The sequence below is a fragment of the Meriones unguiculatus genome, chromosome 1 (assembly GCF_030254825.1).
Source record: "Meriones unguiculatus strain TT.TT164.6M chromosome 1, Bangor_MerUng_6.1, whole genome shotgun sequence".
In the NCBI taxonomy this organism is placed as follows: Eukaryota; Metazoa; Chordata; class Mammalia; order Rodentia; family Muridae; genus Meriones; species Meriones unguiculatus.
The window spans coordinates 52,196,234-52,218,151 of NC_083349.1; the positions used below are offsets into that span (position 1 = coordinate 52,196,234).

Sequence of the window (21,918 nt, forward strand, 5' to 3'; positions counted from 1 at the left end):
ATCTAACCTGCTATCACAATCAATAAAAGACACAGACACCTGATAGGTTTTACAATAGCCTTATCTTACCTGGAGCAAGGCAGATAGTAACCCTCTAAACTACTTTTACTTCCCAGCCCCAGGCCACTTCCCACCCATAGTTCCATAAATACTTGCTTATTCTCTCATCTGGGCTGCTCCCTCCATCCATGCTGGCCATGTGCTTCTCCCATGCTAACCCACAGCAGCTCTCCCCCTTCCTTCCTTCCTTCCTTCCTCCCTTCCTCCCTCTTTTCCTTCCTTCCTTCCTTCCTTCCTTCCTCCCTCCCTCCCTCCCTCCCTCCCTCCCTTCCTTCCTTCCTTCCTTCCTTCCTTCCTTCCATTTTTATGTTTCTTTCTCCTGTGATCCTTCTGAGTGGACACAAGATGCTCAATGAAGAGGGTTAGAAATTAGGAGTGGGGTAAACCAAAGATGGAGAGCTTTAGCAAGCCTTAGCTAGGCCTAAGCCTGTTTACTAGAAGAGAGAGAGAGGCCAGAGATAATGAATTTCAAGCTAGCCTGGGCATTGTCTCACAAGTGTGGGAGGGTGTCTCTGAAACCCATATATTAACAAAATTCTCTTTCCCTCCATTTTCTTGAAAAGAAAAAACTATGCAACAGAATTAAACCCATAAGAGATCCAGATGCTAGAATGAACTGATAAATTTTAGTCACCAGTTATTGGCCAAATAATTTGTTAAGTACTTTATCTGTAGTTCATTGGATCTTCACAATCACTCTATAGAGCAGCACATGTCAACACTCCCGGTTTAAAGATAGGAATACCGAGGCCTGGGAATACCCAGTCCCTTGATGACTGCTTTACCACACACTGTGGCAGAACTGTTTAAATCTAGTTCTGCTTAACCGCAGGTCTTGTTCTATTTGTCACATACTCTCCCTCTCCCTCTCCCTCTCCCTCCTTCTTTACCTCCCTTCCTCTCTCTTTTCCACACTGTCATCAAACTTGTGACACACACACACACACACCCCGCTTCTGCCTTCGAAGTGCTAGAATTATAGTATGTGCTATTACACCAACCCTAGCATAACCTCTTTTCAACTTTTATTTATTTGTCTGTATGCTCACAGGAGGTTGGAAGGCACCTTGTGGGGGCCTCTCCATCCACTGTGTGGGTCACAGGGACAGAACTCAGGTGAACGGACTTGGTGGTGGAGGCTTTACCAGACGAGCCATCCTGCCCGGCTCAAAATACATTAACATGTGAAGTTTATGAGGGTAGTCAGACCCTCTGGCCAGCTCAGTTTCCTTCCGGTACAGACTGGTAAATTCCTGGGAAAGACTGGTATTTGAGTAGCCACTGAAACATAGGCCTCAACCCTGTAAGACAAGCTCTGTCCAGGAGAGCCTTGTAATGAAGCTGAGGTTCCCATCATCCTCCATTCGCCTTTGTGCTCAGAAAGCCGGACCTAGACCTACCCTTGCCCCTGTTTGACTGGCACAGAGTTGACATGGGAATCTTGACTTGTCTGCACCAATCACAAAGGCTCCTTTTCCTGTCCAGAGATGTGGAGTAGGAACTTCTGGGAAAAGTTTATTTACCCATTAATTTAAAAAAATATATAGCAGCTGGGCACAGTAGCACATGCCTGTAATCCCAGCACTTGGAGAGGCAGAGGTAGGCAGTTCTCTGTGAGTTTGAGACTAGCCTGGTCTACAAAGCAAATCCAGGACAGTCAAGGCTACACAGAGAAACCCTGTCTCAAAAATGTATATATATATGTATATATATGTGTGTGTATAAATATACAGAGGTTAATATATACATATAAACAAGGGGAAGAAATGGACTACTTCCTCAGAGAGATATGTCTTCTTATGCCTGAAAACAGTGGCAGCCATCTCCCAATTTGGAAGGACACTAACGCAAGAACAACCCAAACCTATGAGGACGATGGAGGGAAAACGGAAATAGGGGTGCTGAAAAGGGGACAGGAAGTCCGGTACTATCACTGCTATGATTACAGGTAAGCGCTAACCTCTGGGACCCCAATTTGTCTTGTCTGCCTGTTTACTTGTTTGTTCACTGTTTTGATGTCTGGTGGTGGCGGAGGTGGTGATTAAGTGTGAGTGGCAGAGGGGATCCTCTGAAACCGTGGCAGCTAAAGACATTTCACCCAGTGTTCAACCTTGATACGTAATGAAGATACTCGGGGAGTCTTCGGAAACACCCAACGCCCAGCCTACGGGTCAGAGGAATGAAATATGAACTTTAGGAGGCACAGAGAGAGGCATCTGTACCTTACAAAGCTCGCAGGATGGTTCTGATGTGCAGCCGCGGTTAGGACCACTGGCGGCAGGAGCCCTCCAGGCCCTGTAGTGGGCATCCTCTCACGGGCAGAGGGGGTGAGGAGGCAGAGACAACAGAACTGTGTGTGAGAATTGCTCCGAGTTTGGGTCAATCCCTGCCCACTAATGACAGGCCACGGCCCCCAGCAGCTTCCCGAAAACTCCAAGAAAAATGTGGAAATTATTGCTTAGCTCCTTGCGAAGGAATGACTTTTCATAACACTTTGGAACTCAGAGGAAAATGTGTGGGTCGATCCCATTTCACCTAGCTACGGCCTTTTAGCTTGGGGATAAAGAAAGACTCGTAAACTTAGAAAACAAAAAGGCAAATATAATCAGAACCTTGCTCATCCATCGTCAGGGGAGCTTCCTCCTGCAGCAGATGGAAACCCACACCTGGACAGGGTGCAGAGAGTGAGGGACCTTGGAACACTCAACCCTTAAGGAGACCGCAAATTCCTTCCCCACCCCCACCCCCAGAGCTCAGGGAACCCTGTGGAAGAGGAGACGGGAAGAGTGCAGGAGCCAACAGAGATGGAGGACACCAAGGAAACAGTGGCTTCCGGATGCAGCAGGCCTGACACACGTAGGAACTCTCAGACGCTGCGACAGCACACACGGGACTTGCGCAACTCCGAGCCAGATGGAATCCCAGCGGTGGGAAGGGGAAGAGGACATAATCCCCCACCCACTCCAACTGGCAACCACTTGCAAAGGAAGAATTAGTTTTCTCCACTGGACCTCACCGGGTATTCACACCATACTCAAGGGCAGGCCCCATGCCGACTGTAGGCAGCCAACGAACGCAAAATGAACTCACGGTATTATGGGAGAATTCTTGTCTCTAATGCTTTGCTTGGGCATTATTAAAAAAAAAAAAAAAAAAACTTACTGGTCTTTTGCTTATATATTACGGTTTCTCCTTTTGTGTTTTTTTTTTTTTTCAGGCGGGTTGTATAGGTATGTGTCTGTGTATCTGCGTTTTATGCTTCATCTTTGGGGTGTTTGTTGTTTTTCTATTTTGTTTTGGGGTTTTTGGTTTTGGTTTGTTTGTTTGTTTGTTTGTTTGTTTGTTTTGAGACAGGGTTTCCCTCTGTAGCCTTGGCTGTCCCGGACAGACCAGGCTGGCCTCGAAATCACAGAGATCCACCTGCCTCTGCCTCTTGATTTCTAAAGAGCGAGAGAAAGAAGGCTTGGAGTTGAATGGGTAGGGAACTAGGGAGGAACTGGGAGGAGACTTGGGAGGAGAAACTGAGATCAGAATATACTTGAATGAAAAAGACGTAATTTAGAACGTCTTTTAAATTTTAAAAAGACGTAAATTTAGAACGCAATGGAGTTCTTCTTTTAGTATATTGAACTCTTTTTTTGGAACAGGGTAGTGTAGACTTTTTCTTTTTTTCAAGCAAGTTTTAATCTCTGGGCTTCCATTTTATCACCTGCCTGTGGAAAGAAAAACAAAACAAAAGCAGTGGAGGAGCGTCCCATGGCAGCCCACACCTGCAGCCCACACCTGCAGCCTCCATGTGGAAGGCGGAGGAAGATCAGGTTCATCTTTATCCTCAGCTACATAGTGAGTTAGAAAGAGAAACAAACAAAAGTGCTAAAAGACTCCTCTCAGCCACTTACCTCATTCTTCTAAACTGAGGCAGTTAATCATTCACCAAGCTTAAAAGAAGCCATTCCTCCATGTTAAATCTCATGGGTATGTCTGTGTCTGTCTGTCTGTATGTATGTTTGTCTGTGTGTGACTGTGTGTCTGTCTGTCTGTAACTGTATGTTTGTCTGTCTGCCTGTATGTATGTGTGTGTCTGTGTCTGTCTGTACATATGTATGTTTGTCTGTGTGTGTCTATCCGTAACTGTATGTTTTTCTATCTGTGTGTGGTGTGTGTGTATATACAGGTATGAGCATGTACATGTGGCAGCCAGAAGTCAACATCAGACATCTTCCTCAGTTGCTCTACACCTTATTTTTTTGAGACAGGGTTTATAACTGACCTAGAGTTCACTGATTTGGCTGAGGTGCTCCAAGAATCCTTTTGACTCTGCTTCCCCAGCATGGGAATTACAGACGTGTGCTACCATGTCCATCTTTTTCATGGATATTGAGAATATGAACTCAGGTCCTCATTCTGGCTCAGCCAGCACTTCAACTGAGCTATCTCCTCATCCTTCCTCATGTTAAATCTTCTTGATAAAGATTTTTATTTACGTGTGTGTGTGTGTGTGTGTGTCTGGTGAATCCATGTCGTATGTGTGCAGGTACCCACAGAGCTGGAAGCAAATGGCAGATCCCTTGGAACTGCTGTTTCAGGCACTTGTGAGTCAACCAACATGGATGCTGAGGATCAAACTCGGTCTTTTGCAGGAATAGCTCTTAACTAACTACAGAGTCATCTAACAACTCCTTGTGTTAATCCTAAAGACAGCATTGCTTCTCATTGTGATAGGCAGCTATCATAACATGAAATGGAACAATTATAGCCCTGTGTAGCACCCAACTATTGAGCAGATCCTTACTTGGCCTATGAATATGCCAACACCAGGTAAAGCTGACACCGGCAGCTAAGAAAAGCTGGTCAGAGTAATGCCTGTCCAGAAACAGCTCTTTCTTTCAGCTCCCCAGCTATTGAGAAGCAGGGTCTCATGGGAGACTTCAAGAAATGTCAAGAGCAGGAAGGAACACTAGGCCAAAAGCCACTGACCAACCTGGCACAGGCTGAGCTAGACACTCCCCCCTCTCAATCTTATTTTCTTTTTTTATACAGTTTATATTGGAGTCTCATGGTTTTCAAACCTCAGTTTGAGTTTTGTCCACCTCTTGGAAGAGAGCGTTCTTCACATAGTCATTACTGTGAATAGATCCAACAGAAGGGACAAAACGCTGACCACGACCTTCAGAAACCAGCCAACAGTGTACTGGAATAGAGCCCTGGGTACAGACGTTGGCAAACACCCCATGCTTGCCCCATTAAGGGTAGCATGCCCTATCTAAAGGGGGTGGCTGATGTTTAGCTCTTCACAGTTGTTGCCAGGAGGGCAGAACTTGCAATTTTAAAGAAAAAAAAATGACATTTAGTGTTTTTTGTAAGTCTGCTCACTGTTATGCTTTGACAATGAATTTTCTTAAAATATTGTATGTTAGATGTGCTGGCAAACACTTGTAATCCCAGCATTTAGGAGGCAGAAACAGGCAGAGTGCATCAAGTTTGAGTCTAGTCTGGTCTACATAGAGAATTTCAGACCAGCCATGGCTACAAAATCAGTCCCTGTCTCAAAAAAATAACAAAAGAAAAATCTGCGTACCAAATAAAATACAACTGTTGTAAGTCTTGTAGGTTAAAGCCCCTGGTACAGAAGATGCTGTGTTATAATAGTTTATTCTTACAGTCCAGCATCTCAAATGGACTAGTCACTGTTATCCTTCAACTTAAGAGACTGTGAAAACAGAGACCCACAAGCAGACCATGTGCAGACTGAGAGACTTTGGAGCACTGAGCCCTAAAATGTCTTCACAAGAGCCCTCTCCTTAGGGCTCCGGGGCCTATGCAGAAGAGGAGGCTGTAAGAGCCAGAGGGGCTGGATGGCACCACAGAAACTGTTTTCCAGACACGACAGGGAAGACGCACAAATGAGCTGGCTGTGGTGGCACACACAAGGCCTGTCCAGGTTCAAGCCAGGTGGGTCCCAGCGGAGAGAGGGGAGCCTTCACGCTCCCACTGTTCACCAAGAAGCTATCTGAAGTTGAAATCCTCTGGCTAAGAAAAGCTGTTTTCTCCAGTGATGTGTCATTGGGTATATTAACTACACTCCAGAGCAGGCCCCATGCCCAGGAGTAGGGCCAACACACACACACACACACCTCAATGGTATTCTTGTAGACTTTTTGTCTCATTTTGCTTTGCTTGGGCATTTTTTTTTTTTTTTTTTTTTTGCCTTATGGCTCTTTTGTTTGTTTATTTTTATTTCCATTGTGTATTAAAGAAGTGGGAGGTTTGTTTGTTTTGTAAAGGGAGACTTAAAAAAAAAATTTTGAATAGGTAGGGAGAACCTGGGAGAAATTTGGAAAGGGAAAAACATGATCAAAATATTTTTTTTCCAATAAAGAAGGTTAAAAAGAAAAGATACCGTGTGAAGACGTCCATGGAAATTTTGGGAGAATTGGAAAAGCAGCTCAGGTTCATGGACCTGTTGACTTACCCTAAAGAGCTGTGCCTCCCCCTCAGCCCAAGACAACACCCAAGGGCCCTTCCTGAGTCTTCTCTGCAGCTCTAAGCTTCACCCTCAGGAAGGTATGAGAGCTCAAAAGTGAGATTCCTGCCCCACTCCTGCCCCACTGTAAAAGTGAGCAGCAGCCCCCTTTCCCAGCCAGGATGCTGACCCAGCCTAGCAGAGAACATGTAAGAGGAGAAGTAACCATGGATAGACAGTTACAGCAGCTCAGCTCATCGCCCCTGGACCCAAGCCCCAGCTGTCAGTGAAAGGCCCTGTGGTCACTAAGGAGACTGAAGCTGGCGAATGTGTGTAGGTGAATCCACTTCCTGGTCCAAACCAGTTCTGCTAGGTCACTCACTGCTAGGCAAAACAGGAGGACTACAGTTGCCAAGCTTCTGATTTGACAGGTGATGGTTTGGGGGAAAGAAAGCATCCTCAGACCTTCTACCGAGCACATTTATTAAAGTGAGAGCCTCTTCGGGACAGCGTGGATATTTACAACAGAGAACTCACAGATGCTAGCCAAACCTCAAGTACTGTCAGAGGAGAGTTTTTCCAGCGTGGAGATCACATAGGTTACACTTCACTGCTCTCTAACACCCCTCAAAGGACATGCACAATGAAACCAGCAAACATCCCAGGCTACCTGACAGTCACCTGAGATCCCACAAGGTGGATTTATGCACGCACACAGAAACAGTTCACATTTGGAGTAATTCACATCTACGTTTAAAAAAAAAAAAAAGCATTTTGACTTGAAATTAAAACAGCAAGACCAGGGTAGGCATGAGATAGACGGATACTTTCATGTGCAAGGTGCTGAGTTCTTGCATCGAGACTCTCATGTCAGTCAGCACCCCCCCCTTCAGACATCACATCGAAAAAGTGTGGCAGAGAGATGAGTCACCTTCAATATGAAGGATGTGAGTTGTGGACCCTGACAGCACTCCTGATGAGGCAACGCTTTCTCAGGAGAACGCCAGCGAACGGACCTTCAAATAAGGCCAAACAGTGCGTGAGTTATCAGATGGCCATGCAGGTAACCGGTTTAAGCAGCTACAGTGTTCTGGGTTAATCAAGGCACTGAAAGAGCTACCTCTGACATGACGTGGAGTCCCTACATGCCGGTGGCATCACACTGGACACGGGGTGCCTCACGTTAGACAGCATTCTGTACCAAGAACCCAAGAGTGATGCCCTGATCACAAGGCCACTTATAAGATTAAGATTAATGCAAAGCTGGATTGCTTAACCACTCCCCAGAACATGGTTTCTGGCAGGCCACGTTTAAACTGAAAGGGTTCCCTTAAGATCTTTTCGTTTCCTTTGAGACAGGGTCTCGTACAGCCCAGGCTGGCCTCCAACTTCCTCTGTGCCGAGGACTACCTTGAATTCCTGATCCTCCTGCCTCTACCCTAATGTACTGGGATTTGAGGCCTGTGCTGACACCCCCAGTCTTATGGTGCTGGGCCTGGAACCCAGGGCTTCACGCATGCCAGGCAAGCGCCCTACCAACTGAGCTACGCCTCCAGCCCTCGAGGACCTGATTCTTCAGAACTACAGTTCGGCTTCCCCCAGTACCATCCAACACCCCTTATTCTTCTCTGCAAGAATACATAGAATGAATGGATCTCTTTCCCCTCAAGTGTTTCCTCACCCAGCAGAACCCGCCTTGAAACACAAGTTAACTTTATGTGCTCCCGCCAAGGGTTAACCATCAGTCCCCCTGCCCCTTCTCTGACTTGAGGCCCGGAGCCCTTCACATTCCTCACACCCTCACCGCAGCGTCCCATCACCATCAGCTGTCCTCAGACCTTTCCTTGTCCCAAGCGAAGGCTAGAGAACCGAGAGGGAGGTGTCAAAATGCACCTTTGGAACAAGGTATTGCTTATTGAAAACCAGTTCCCAGGCTGTCACTGGATCCTTCCAAACAGGGCTGGGCGGCATCACCCTCATAGGCCCCCAACACTAAGTTCTCACCTGGCTGTATCTTCTGTAGCCAGGCCCCAACAGCTCATACCTAAATCTACTCGTGGAAAGTAGCTAAGACTTCCTACTGTTGAGCAATACAGACCTAGAATCGGATGAGGAGTATGATCGGACAAAGCCAGTCTAGAGATTGCCTAACTCATCGATAGGAGGCCAGGTTCTCCACTCTCCCCCAGCTCTGCCACTCTGGGAAGAGGCCGCTAGCAAGCCTGGGACTGCCAAAGACCGTGGGTTCTAACTCAGTCTTGGGAGGCACCTGCTGGAACGCGCAGTCTTGGGGTGCCAGCTGCGTCTGCACGCCATCGGGTTTCCACTGCACGTGGACAATTCTGTAATTCTGACCCTCATTGTTGTCCCAGAAGACCCTCCCGTTAGCATGGTAGGAAATGCAAAACTCGATCTTCTCCTCAGTGGGAATGGCACGGGGCAAGTCGACGGCAAAGGAGAAGGTGTCGCTGTCTGAGCTACCGTAAACATTCTTCATGTATACACAGTCCACGTCTGTGTAGCTTTTCCAGGTGTCAAAGGTGATCCGGACCTGAACCTTCTTCTCAAAGCTCACGTTCTTCACCTTGACTGTCCCGGTCACTGTTCGCTCTTGCAGAGAGCAGTTCTCTAGGCAGACGAAGTTCTTCTGAAAGCGGTCCCGGAAACTTAAGTAATCGCTTGAAGGCTGGGGAAAATCGAAGACCAGGTTTTTCTCTTCGTGAAGTTTTAGGCTGGAGGAGATATCGTTAAGGTCCAAGAGATCAAACTGCAGGTCCCACGAAGGTTCTTCCGGGAGGTCGGAGAAGACGTGGATGGCAGTGAGTGAGAGCCCCTTGGAGTCGGCGAACACGACCCGCTTCTTGGCTTGGTCTCGGGGCCGCTTCCATTCATTCTGCGATTTGGCTTCCTGCTTGACATTGAGACACGGCTTCAAAGGCTTCAGTTTATTCACAAAATTTCTTCGTTGAAAGTCATTGTAAGGCCCCAGGAAACTCTTCAGAGGTGGTGAATGAGCCAAGCAAATCCTCATGGCCACATCCACGGGCGTGACTGAACTTGTCAGGGGACGCGGGTCCAGCACGTGGATCATTCTGGAATGAGAAAAAGGAGAGCGGTAACCACCAGGGTCTGGGCAGTCGGCCCCTGGGCCCAAAGGCACGCGTGGTTATCAGGGAGAAAGGGAGACCACCGGGTGATTACACCTGCAGGCCAGCTCTGCACTTGGCAGGCCACCGGCCCATGTGTAAACTGCCTGAAACACCCAGACAGGGTTCGGTCTCCCCGGCTGAGAAATCAGAGGGTTGGACCTGGCAATGTCGGACCCTGCTCCTAGGCCTGTATGCTCTGCTCTGGGCCAGTGCTTCTTAAATGTGTAGGGCCAACATGAGCTAAGGAGTTTCTTTGGGGGGGTGGGGAAGCAGATTCCTGGGACTCAGAACCACTACAATGGAGCTTCGTGGCCTGGAGCCAAACAAGGGAAAACGGTCTTGGAGCTTCCCTGGCTCTGCTGACCAGACGCCCTTCCATAATCTTAGTCCCAGACAGACCCTCTTGCTTATTCTAGCTTCTATTTCTTATTCTGGATCTCGAATCGGTTTCACACCTCTGGAAAAGCAATGCACTAGAAAAGAGACCAATGAGGCGGTTTTTTAAATCTCGTGTAGTTCTTAGGTGAAGTAAAAAAACCACTTTTGCATTTCATCAAGTTCATCTTCATTTTTTTTTCCACAAATGGCCAACTGCAACACCAGCCAACCTCTCACATACTAAAGGAGAAACTTTAAATAACCTACACTTCATATAGAAAGATGCCCATGACAAGTCCAAGTGTCAATGGAAAAGCTGGCTGCTGAGATAACAGACATGTCAATTCTGTCCAGTAAGAGGCACTTTACTATGTCGCTGTTTTGTAACCTGATGTGTACATTTTATATACAAAATAAGCTGTGTTTTTTAAAAAGAACTGATAACCTGAAAACCTGAAAATCAAACTGTTTTAAAATACATAGTAGATATATAATTTTATAAATACTGAAACCCTTTACAGGAGAAAAACCACTAAAATGTTAATTATCTTTGCGTGACAGAATTACACAGTCTGTCTTTGTTGTTTCCTATTGTTTGAGAAACTGGTATTTACAAGTAGAAACACAATAACGATTGTTAGTAACAAACCAAGAATCATCCATCAAGACTTTTTTCTGTCTTTCTTTCCCTTGCCCTCACTCTATATTGGGAATTTGTAGTTTCCTCACCAATTTCATCCTTAGAGGTAGAGGAAACAAGAAATACAGTGGGTGGCCATTTTTTGGTCTCTGCTTCATTTTTAAAGTATCTGTTCTGTAACAATTGACACAAGTGTGTAACACATTTTGATCATACGAATACTCTGGCTTGAAGAATTCTCTACACAGCTGCCCTAAGCACGCTGGCAAACGGTCCTCACCACAGTAAGGAAGGTGTGCAGAGCTCCCGTTAACAGCGCTAGGGTTTTCCTGAGGGGTTACAAACTTACAGCAACAAAAGCTCAAAGGGTAGGATTTGGGGAGGGAGAGAGTTCTTCAACTAAGTCACAACTGGAGAAGCAACAAATTTTCCTGGTTGTTCTTGATTGCTTGGCTGATTAAACTGGTGTTCGGCTTTGTCTTTTTTTGGTTTTGGAGGGGTGAGCTCTTTTTTCTTTTTCTTTTTCTTTTTTTTTTTTTCACTTCTGCATTTATAGAAAGTTTTAGTATAGGGCTATTTCCCTGGAATCCTAAGTCCCTGCCAAGAGTTAAAAATGATACTTTGCTCAAACTCTAAGAATAAATTTTCTATGACAGATCAGGAGAAGGCAAGTGGGGGGGGGGGAAATAAAGGCAAAATCATCCTGTAACCGATGCCACAGCCTACACTACCTCACCAGCCATGTCGGGGTGCAAACTAAGCTGTCCCCGAGAGCTTGGGTGTTTGCGCTCAAAGGCAACAGTTGCTTCAGCAAGGAAAGCCCAGCTAAGCCTGACTCACTGGATAGCAGTTTCTGCTTTGGGATGCTGAGTCCCAAAACAGGCGCTAAGAAATACAACTCAAATTCCACCCCTTCAAGGCCTCCGGGACAATTCAACGTAGCCATCGACCTGAGGGTCTCCATCTGCAGACAAGACAAAAACCACGGACGCCCCCCAAAGTCCCCGCAGCTGCAGGATCCCCTCCGTTACCTGGTGCAGCTCATTGGGTCGAGAGGCAGCGGCGACCGCGACAACCGCACCCAGAGCGACTTAGAACCCAGCACCCAGCGGATGCAGCGCCGCGGTCCAGCCCGCCGACTGGGCGCCCGAGGGCCGGGAGGCACCTTATCAGAGCCCCGACCACGTGAGCTGGCTTCTCGGACCAATCGGCGGCCCGATGGCCGGGCCAACCGGCGCGCAGCCGGGGCACGAGCCCCTGCTCCCCGAACGTGATCAGCGCGGGGCTGGCCGTGCCCCGAGCGTGCTGGAAAGCGGGCGCGGTGTCGGGGAGCCCTGGGCCAAGCGGGACCCCGCTGCGGTGCCCGAACCCCGCGCGCCGCTGGCCTCTCCCAGCGCGAGCCCGGAGGGGTCTCGGGAGCAGTTGACTCTGAGCTCAGAAACTTGTGGCTCCACCCGGAGTCTGAGTTAGATGAGACATTCGTGGTGCTCCTTGCGTTGGGTCCAAGCCAAAAAAAAAAAAAAAACAAGTTGGCTGACTTCTCTTTCTCCACAACTAAGGCCGCACACCCACTCGGAAAACCCAGGAGATGGCCCTGTGAGCAGTTCCTTCTCTACAGAGCCAGTCTGGGCAGCCTAGCGGGACTCTGCCTCTAAAAAAGCCAACAGACGCTGATCTGCGCTGAGCTCTTTAGTTTTCTCCTTAGAAGAAAAAACTATAGGCCGACATGAAGTCACTGTCCGCGCTCATGGACCTCAAGACACATCAGGCAGCCCAAATCCCTGAACCAAGCTCCGACATCCTCAGGCAGGGGGTAAAAATCACAGTTCACATCACGACCCTCCCAAGCCAGCGGCTTTCATCGAGATTTCCTTATTTTATTTTAGAACTTAAGGAACCAAATCGGTGGTACAATTAAAAACTATAAAATTAAATTTACTAGTCAAGTAAAAATTGTTCTGTTTTTTTTGTTTGTTTAGATTTTAATATTTTACTTCCTCCTTCCCTTTCCTCCCTCCAAATGCTCCTGTTCTTTTTGAAAATCATGGCTTCTTTTTTTTGTTTGTTTTTTACTAATTGTTGTTATCTGCATATATGCACAAATCATTTTTATAATAATTTTATAAAATGAAATCTGTGCTTGGTTATCCAGAAGCCAATTAGAATGTAAAAATAAATAATTTAATTAATTAAAAACCTTGTGCTTTCACTGTCAAACACTGGAATTGTTATAATACAGATAGCGTGAAGAACCAGAAACCCTTGCTGCGTGGCTACGGGTTTGGCTCAGGGGTTAAGAATGCCTTGCGCTTTTTCAGACGTCCAGAGATCAGTTCCCAGCCCCCGGATCAAGCGGCTCTCATCCACCCTGTAACTCCAGCTTCCGGGGAGTCTACCGCCCTTCTCTGGCCTTTGTGTGACCTGCACACATGTGCACATAGAAAAAGACACACACAAGTAAGTACAAATAAAATATCTTTTTGGAAGAAATGTGTGCTGAGTGCCACAGGGGAAAATAACTGGACTTTTTAAAGATTTATTTTTATTTTATACGTAATAGTGTTTTTACCCACATGTATGTATGCCATTGGAGTTACATGTAAGCCACCATGTGGGTGCTGGGAACCAAACCCTGATCCTGTGCAAGAACAAGTGTTCTTAATCACTGGAACACCTCTCTAGGCCTGGGGCTTCTTTTCTGAAATGAAGTACCTGACTAATGTCCCTCTCAAGTCGGCCAAAACCATGTGAAAGGCCACAGTGTTTGGGGTTTGATCCTCACCCCAACCCAAGCAAGTTCTAGTCTCAGTTTCCTGGTATGCGCCATAGAGATGATAAATTAGATGTTAAATTACTTAGTTTATTCGTCAGCAGCATCCAGTATGCTCAAGCCCATGTGAGAGCTCAAAGGAGGGTGTGATTCTTGTGTGCTTGTTTCTCCTTTCACCTCAGCAATGTTAGCACCTGAGCGAGACAGTGATCACAGCCATTGCTCATGGAGTCTTATCACATGCCAAACACGGCCATCGTGTCATCCGTTGATACTCACACCACCCTAGGTGGCACTGCCTGTCACAGATGCCACATCAGAGAAAAGAAAGCCGTTAGGAGAGCAATAAACCTGCCCAGGGCCTTCAAAGCAGAGGTGGGATCAGAACCTGCATGATGCAAGATTGGTAACAACTCCCTGCCTCATTCTGTCTTCTTCAGTTACTGGCCAGTTAGAAGGATGGAGATAAAGGGGCTTTGTGCATTGCTGGCGTCAAACTCTATATTTCACAGTTGAGACATCTAAATCCTGAGGAAGACAAGCCGCCAGTGAGATCAGAGCCAAAACTAGAGTATGTTAAGGTGAAGAGGGAATGTTACCAGCTAAAGCCGTGGAACAGCAAAAGATAAGAAGAATGTTCTGTGATTCTACTTAAGAGGGAAAGATGTGCATAGGACGTAGCGTATTCTCTACTGAAATGTTAGTTCTTATTTTGGGAATGGTGACAGTACCAGTGGTAAATGTTTTTGTTTTGCTTCTCTGTAGCTTTTGGGTTGTTGGGGTTCTTTTTTGTTTGTTTTGTTTTTTAAACAAAAAACACAGAAGGCTTCTGTCATTATGAAATAAATTTGAAACAATTTTCAAACTTTCGGATTCAAGTGACGTGGTGGGCCACCATGCTGGGTGCCAAGACCGTGCTGGAAGCCTTTTAAAGGCCTTAGACTGTCCCCTGCCTCCGTCCTTCTGAAGTTCTCCTGACTCTGCTTTCTCTCCGGCCCCCTGGTGTTGATTAATGCTGTCAGAGCAACTTTCTGTTTCAACTTCCAGGGAAAATTTTCGGGAAAACAGTGCTCTTTCCTAAGAGGAGTCCGAGTAACCTATAAGCTCAGGGATCTGGGCCTCTCCCTAGGCTCCTAGCTGGCTTTTCCTGCCTTTCATGATGGGGTTGGAGGAGCTGGAAAGGAGCCAGTGCTCGTTAGTTGGGTGTTGCGTCAATGAAGATGGGTTAAACCAGGAGTTATGAAGAATTTTATTATTCGTGGACTCTCTCCAAGTGCGGTCTGGCAGCATTCAAGCATTGCTTTGTCTTGCTCCCGTAGTAAATCTATCAGCTGGGGCTCTTTAATTGGTGCCCTGTGTTCAGCACGATGCTGGGGTTACCAGGAGTCACAGCCATAGCCCTTTGACCTTGAGAATATTCTAGACTTTAAAATATTTATTTATTTTTATGTATATGAATGCTAGCTCTATTTGCATGTGCACCCAAATGCCAGAAGAGGGAATCAGACCACATTGTAGATATGATCATCATGTACTTGTTGGGAATTGAACTCAGGACCTCTGGAAGACCAGACAGTGCTCTTAACCACCGAACCATCCCTCCAGCCCTATTCTAGACCCCTGATTCTTGAACTCAAAAAGTACCTCTCGAATGAGGGGCTGCTGGCTGTGGGATTTACACAAGTGAAGCTGCCCGGACATTTGTTCAATACATCATCAGAAAGCTCACTGCCCTCGTGGGAAACTCACTCTGGGGTCTTCCAGTTACCACCTCATTTTCTTTTTCTTCTTTCTTTGTGTGTGTGTGTGTGTGTGTGTGTGTAAGCATGCTCGCACATGTGTGCAAGAATGTAGGTACGTGTGTAAATGTTGAGTGTCTTCCTCAGTCACCACCGCCTCCTTATTGTTTGAGACAGGGTCTCTTATGTTTACCTGAAGCTCACTGAGGGCCAACAAGCCCCAAAGACATAGCTCACTGTAGCCCCACCCCCTGGCCCTCAGTCCATCCTCCGTTTCAGTTCCCCAAGTAGCTAAAACTATGGGCACACACTGCCAACCAAATAACATATTTGTTGTTTGTTCTTTAGTCTCCTGGATTATCTGGAACAAAATTGGACATCTGAGTGCTACAAAATGAAACCACGATAAGTAGAATACAGTCTGGCCCTCAGAAGGGGTCATTGACTCCTCTTGATGGTGACATCTCCAGATTGCTGTGGCGTTTCTGTGTTCACTGAAGGATGAAGGTGACTCTAGCAGCAAGTGCTTTTAGCCACTGAGCCATCTTGTCAGCCCTTCATAGACTTTAATGTGACTACCTCAAAGATAAAAGAGAAGAAGGGCTGTGCAGGGAAAGGAACAGAAATTGGCCAAAATATAGCTGGATGCACAGGAAGCATCAAAAGAAAAATCAAAGGGAAGACAAATAATATTCTGAAAAAGAATAGTAAGAACATATTTTAACTCATGAGCTTAACTTGTACTGTAGACTTTTAAAAAAATGAATATTGGTACAAATTCAGGGTTAGCAGTAAGAGGAAGGAATGCATAAATAGACATACTGTTTGTTTTGATTTTTGTTGTTTTTATGTGGTGTTTTGTTTTGTTTCTTGGTTTTTTTGAAAGAGAGAGAGAAAGACCAAAGTTTGTTGGGTAGAGAGGTGGGGAGGACCTGGGAGGAATTGAAAGGGGGAGGGTGAAAACATAATCAAAATATAGTAAATGAAAAAAAATGTTAATTAAAAATAAGTTGTCTCTCTGGGAGGTGGTGGCATACACCTTTAATCCCAGCATTTGGGAGGCAGAGGCAGGCGGATCTCTGTGAGTTCGAGGCCAGCCTGGTCTACAGAGTGAGTTCCACAACAGCCAACAGCCAAAGTTATACAAAGAGAAACCCTGTCTCAAAAAACCAAAGTTGTCTCTAAGGGGATAGGTAGAAAGGAGAGAATGTGGGAGTTAATATGACCAAAGTGTGTGATATGTTTGAATGGAAACGTATTTATGAAAGTTAAAAAACGTATTTTTAAAGGTTAAAAAGCGCGTTAGAGCATAGACAGAATCTGCTTGGCACAGGAGGAAGGACAGCGTATCTCCATGTCCTCCCTTCTGAGCCAGACCAATCCCTTCCTGGTTGAGTGGCTTTCTGTTCTGTGGACCGAGGCCCTCTGCATTGTTCTTACTGTGCGAGGCGGCTCTTCACACTTCCGGTTTGCTCACGTAGTTCATTAAGTCTTTACGTCCGGTGACGTCAAATTCTGCCGTCTTGCCCGTGAGACACAGCCGCCGTCTGTGTAACCAGGCCACTTTCTTCACCAGGCACGAATGGTCCGGTGTTCAGCGTTCTGTCCTGTCACCTGACGTTCGGACTCGGCTCTGAACTTCCGCGACACGAAGGATTTCGAAACACCTTCGGCAGGAGGTAGCCCCCCACTGGTAAGGTACCACAACACTTCCTTTAACTGTGACAAAATTAGCCTCCTCCCCTCACCAGCTGCCTCCTCACGCTCACAAATGACTCACGTCACCCCGCTCCCGAGGCCAAACAGCTAACAGAACTGCTGGTGATTCCTTGCTCCGAGCAGCAGTTAGAGCTCCATATTCCATTCTTTGTAACGGGGACTGGGTGTCGTCTCATAAACCTCGGGGAGAAAAGGTAGGCCCGGTCTAGGCCAGGGCTGTGTGTCGGAGAACTGACTCTACCTGGCTACTGCCAAGGCTGTGGTGGAAAGTTCCAGCTCCGGAGCCTGGAGAAGGCAGCCACTTTCCAGATCCCACAGAGCCAACTATTTGCAGTAGGGCTTTAATATTTTGTTTAAAGTGCAGTAAATCTTCTAGAATGTCACCCAGAACTTTAAAAACACTCCTCAAAGCCAACTTTCCTCCGAGTGTTGTTTGCCATCCACTAGCTAAGTACTGGCTTTTTTTTTTTTTTTTTTTTTTTTTTTTTGAGCAACTGTTAAACATTTTTTGCTTTTCTGACACAGTATCTCTCCACACTGCCCTTGGCTGTCCTGGAACTCACTATATATAAGACCTGGCTGGCCTAGAACTCACAGAGATCCACCTGCCTCTGCTTCCTAAGCGCCATCATCAAAGATGTGCGCCACCACACCCACTGCAACTATTAAACTTTCAAACCACTTAGGATGATTTGAGAGCCACCAAGAGAAAGATAAGTGTGCTCAAAGGCCCCTGCTCCCCCTGTCAAAACAGGTTAGTCAAAATGTGTAGCCAAAAGAGATGCTGCTGAGCAAAGGAGCAGTTGGTCTGCCTTTCCAGCGTCTACGGTTGAGGTTTTAGAGCTCAGACAATCAGTGGTTGAAAAAGATTTTCATTCTGAAAAAGAACAGAAGAAAGAAAATTCACAATACTAAGAACAAATTATTTATTAGCATGCCATGTCCTTTTCACATCTAATGGCATCACTCCTAGCTATAATATATATGATTATAATGTAGTATTTACTTTTACTATATTTTGCCTTATTTATTTATTTAGCTTTCTAAGACAGAGTATCAAGTATCCCAGGTTGGCCTAGAGTAGTGGTTCTCAACCTTCCTAAGGCTGGACCCTTTATTCCTCATGTTGTGGTACCCCCAGCCATAAAATTATTTTTGTTGCTACTTCATAACTGTAATTTTACTATTGTTGTGAATCGTAAAGCAAATACTTGTGTGTTCTGATGGTCTTAGGTGACTCCTGTGAAAGGCTCATTCAACCCCAAAGGGGTTGAAACCCACAGGTTGGGAACCACTGGCCTAGAATTTGTCATACAGCTGAAGATAACCTTGTATCCTGATACTGATCCTCCCCTCTCCTCCTCCCAAGTGCTGGGATTACAGGCATGCACCACCCTGACAGGATATGACATGCATTTCAGATTAAATGGTATTACTATTGGGCATTTACCCAAAAAGCGCTAAGTCCACATATCACAGAGACATCTACACATTTGTGTTTATTGATGCACTATTCACAATACCCAGGAAACGAAACCAGCTAGATCTAGTCTATAAACAGAGGAGTGGATAAAGAAACGCAAGGATATACACACAGTAAAATTTTACGTAACCACAAAGGAAAATTAAATCATAACATCTGCAGGAAAATGGATAGAACTGGAGATCATTACCTGAATTTTGAATTATATATATGTATCCATATGCCTGTGCTTATGTATGCAATTTATGGGTCATGAGACTTAAAAGGGGGATCCCGAGAAGTGGGGAGCCCACCCTGAGGGAGGTGGGAGTTAAGAGAGGGCAGTAGAATCTTATAACAGGAAAGCAGAAGGGGATACTAGCTAGTAGAAAGGAAAACAGCTGGAGGTGGATGATGTCAGAGAAGAGTGGGGGAGGGGAAGGAATGAAAATGAAATGCAATGACACTATTGTATGAAGACGTGATGATTGTGAGAAACAATGACCCTCGCTTCATAATAAGAGTACCAGAGACTCAGAGAAGTGAAACTGAAGCAGTTAATTTTGCAATCTTACAAAGTAGAGGGTCAGCCCATTATGGCAGACACAGCTGACCTAGTGAAGAGAACAGATTTTAAACCCTACCCAAGCAAGTCCCTCCCTCCTTTCTCACTGTTCCGTAACTAGAAAAGCACAGTCATACCCGTCATCTTCACTGTATCTTTCCCTCTTCCGTTATTTATCTTCTTTTCAATGAAAACCCCGCATGAGTTGGTCTCTGTCAGGGACATGACCTTGCAGGCAAGCTTGGCCACTTAGGAACGTTGGTAACTTTCTACTCTCAACTCCAAGTTTGTGAGTAGGCTTTTGGGTTGGGACTGCAGCCACACAGGTAGGCATTAGCCGGGGTCTAATATCTGTTCCTTTGTAGCTGGGCCTAAGTTGTCTCAAGATACCTTTGAAAATGGACTAACAGATTTCATTTCCAACAATAATAAAACCTATTATTTTGCATGATGACTAAAGTACAATTTAGAAAATTAAGTCAGACTGAGAAAAATAAAATAAATAAATAGCATTAAGTTAACAGGAGCAGGAGGCTGTTGCTTAACACAGAAAAAAAAAAGACTTGTTATCATTTTTCTTGTCTTGCTTCCACCCCGCCCCACCCCCAAATTCAAAGTTTGGGTACTATTTACTGAACAAGTCTTCTCCATGGTTAATATTGGGAAAGGCAATTATTTTGTAAAATCCAAAGGTTCGATTAGTAGGAACCAGGGTCAGCACTTGAGCAATAACATTTTATGTGTGATTGGCCCTATCAGTGTGACAACTGTCCTTACAAGCTTTATTGCACTTGCTCTTCATTAAAACCCTGTGGAGCCACTCATGATTCTTTTCTGTCGATGGGGGAAATGAGACTTGGTCAGACTGAGTTACGTTGAAGAGTCACAGGAAGAAAGTGCAAAGAATCAATTTTCAAAGCCAAGACCCAAATGAACGTGTCCATTAGCTGGGTCCTTCACAGACATTGTACTAGGATGGAGTGTGGGCCGTCTGTTGATCACTTGTCTCTCCATATTCATTCTGTTTCTGGGTCTGTCTTTTTTTTTTTTTAACTGCCTTGCTCTTCCCCATGTCTCACTTGAACTGAATGTCCCTTTTGCTAGCTTGTCCCATAATTCATTCAGAGGTTGTTGGTCACAACCAACAAATAGCTCTGACCACAAAATCCAATGGTAGTGACCCCAAACTAAATCTTCCAAAACTAGACAAGCAATCACATAATGCCTGTGCCCAAATACTGTCCCCTTCTGGAGAGTGCCCTCTCCATTGACCTTTCTGAGGTTCATCTCAGAAGTCATCTCTGCAGGAAGCCCTCCATGTCCCCCTCCCACCCACTGATGACCTTCTCTGTGTTTTCCATAAGATCCTAGGGAAATTTTTTTCATTTCAGGTAGCATCGAATTTGATAAAAATTGGCCTTGTGCTTGTCTCCCCTGCTAGACTGTATGCTCCTTGAGCACAGGCCTTACTTATCTGTGATTCCCCAACACCTGACATCGCGTCTCTCTAGCATACATGACCACCAGGAGAACTGGATGCATTAATTATTGATATAGGCACTGGCTTCCCAATCCTTCACAGATACTGAGAAGACGACATTGACCTGACACGAATGCTGTGAATCAGCAGATGAAAAGAACACGAACTGTCAAAAGATACTTTGAGAACCAGCCTAGAGAGGGATGAAGATCCCCCCCAAAAAAAAAAAAAATCCTAAATAAAGATAGTGTACTACTAGTTTGGCAGGCGAGAGGAAAGGTTATTTCAAAAGTACCACAAAGAGGTGCCAATCGAACCACCCAATGAACCAGACTTGAGAGCCCCAGCAAAAGTACAAGCTGTCCTAGGACATGGCAGATTTGTTTTCAGGTCACAAGCCAGTCCCCAGGACTAGGACCAGCCAAGACTTGGCTTTCCTTAAGCAATAACTCATCAGGAATTCCCTTGGTGTATCTAAAGGCCTTTCTCATCCTCGATGTCCCTTTACTGCTTCTGTCTGTTGCCCATCTTCTCCTTTTCTTCATCGGCTTCCAAATCTCTTTCCTCCTCTCTCTTCCAGCGACTCCATCTGCATCCTCCTCTTGCTGCTTGTGTAAGCTCACCATGGACTTTCAAGACTGTCAGACATTTCTGCTGCATAACAGACACCACTGATTGGAGAAAGTACAGGTCAAATGAGTGCTCACCTTGGTGTGCTATGGTCTCCTGTTTGTTTCTGCTATTCCCTCTCCTGGAAGTCCTTCACCTTATCCATCCTTCAAGGTCCAGCTCAAATGTCCACTGCTACATGTCCCCAGTTTCTAGTAACAGAGACAGAATGCCCTGTTCTCTGCTCTGTACTTTAGAGATGAATTTGTTTAGACAACTAAAGCAGATTTTGTAGCACTCAGTGGTTTTGTTTTGTTTACTTAACTGTCTCCTCTATTAAACTATGAACCCTGGAGGACAGGTACTAGATATCACCCACTTCCATATCCCTTACACTTCACAATGCCCCAACACCATAGTCACTCAGAAGAGATTAGCTTGCGTGTCCTGCATTCTAAGCCAAGAACAGTGGCCCGTGCTTGTAATCCCAGCGCTTGGAAGGTTGAAGCAGGAGAATTGCTGTGCGTTTGAGACCCTAGTGAGTTCTGGGCCAATCTAGAGTACAGAGTGAGCCCCTGTCTCAGAAGAAGAAAATTGCAAGGAAAAACCAGGCCTGGGAGCATGCATGGAGAATGCCAGAACTACAGGGAAACGGTCAGGTCTTTCTGGAGCTCACTATTAGCCTCCTTGGCAAGTTCACCTGGAGAGTGACGGCCAACATTTCCCTCTGGCTTCCAAATGCATGGGCATACAAATGGGGATATGCACATCCATGCTCTACTCTTATTGTTTATTGTGGTCTCTAAAAGAGAGCTTAGTTTTAGTCTTAATACAATGCTATTTTTAAGCAAATAGTTGTACAGTCAATTAATATAAAATTTCTG

General features: G+C 45.7%; 1 protein-coding gene and 1 long non-coding RNA gene across 2 annotated transcripts; both read right to left on the reverse strand.

The window, feature by feature from the left end:
* Positions 1-6,989: 6,989 nt before the first annotated feature.
* Positions 6,990-11,880, reverse strand: Ppp1r3c (protein phosphatase 1 regulatory subunit 3C). The gene is made up of 2 exons (XM_021631256.2): positions 11,722-11,880; positions 6,990-9,615 (listed from the first exon to the last, which is right to left on the reverse strand). Exons 1-2 carry the CDS (start codon positions 11,733-11,735, stop codon positions 8,676-8,678), a joined length of 954 nt encoding a protein of 317 aa, XP_021486931.1. The 5' UTR covers positions 11,736-11,880; the 3' UTR covers positions 6,990-8,675.
* A 3,641-nt stretch (positions 11,881-15,521) lies between these two features.
* LOC132655751 (uncharacterized) lies at positions 15,522-21,280 on the reverse strand. The gene is made up of 2 exons (XR_009593557.1): positions 21,133-21,280; positions 15,522-17,795 (listed from the first exon to the last, which is right to left on the reverse strand). It is a non-coding gene; the product is annotated as an uncharacterized LOC132655751 (long non-coding RNA).
* Positions 21,281-21,918: the final 638 nt, after the last annotated feature.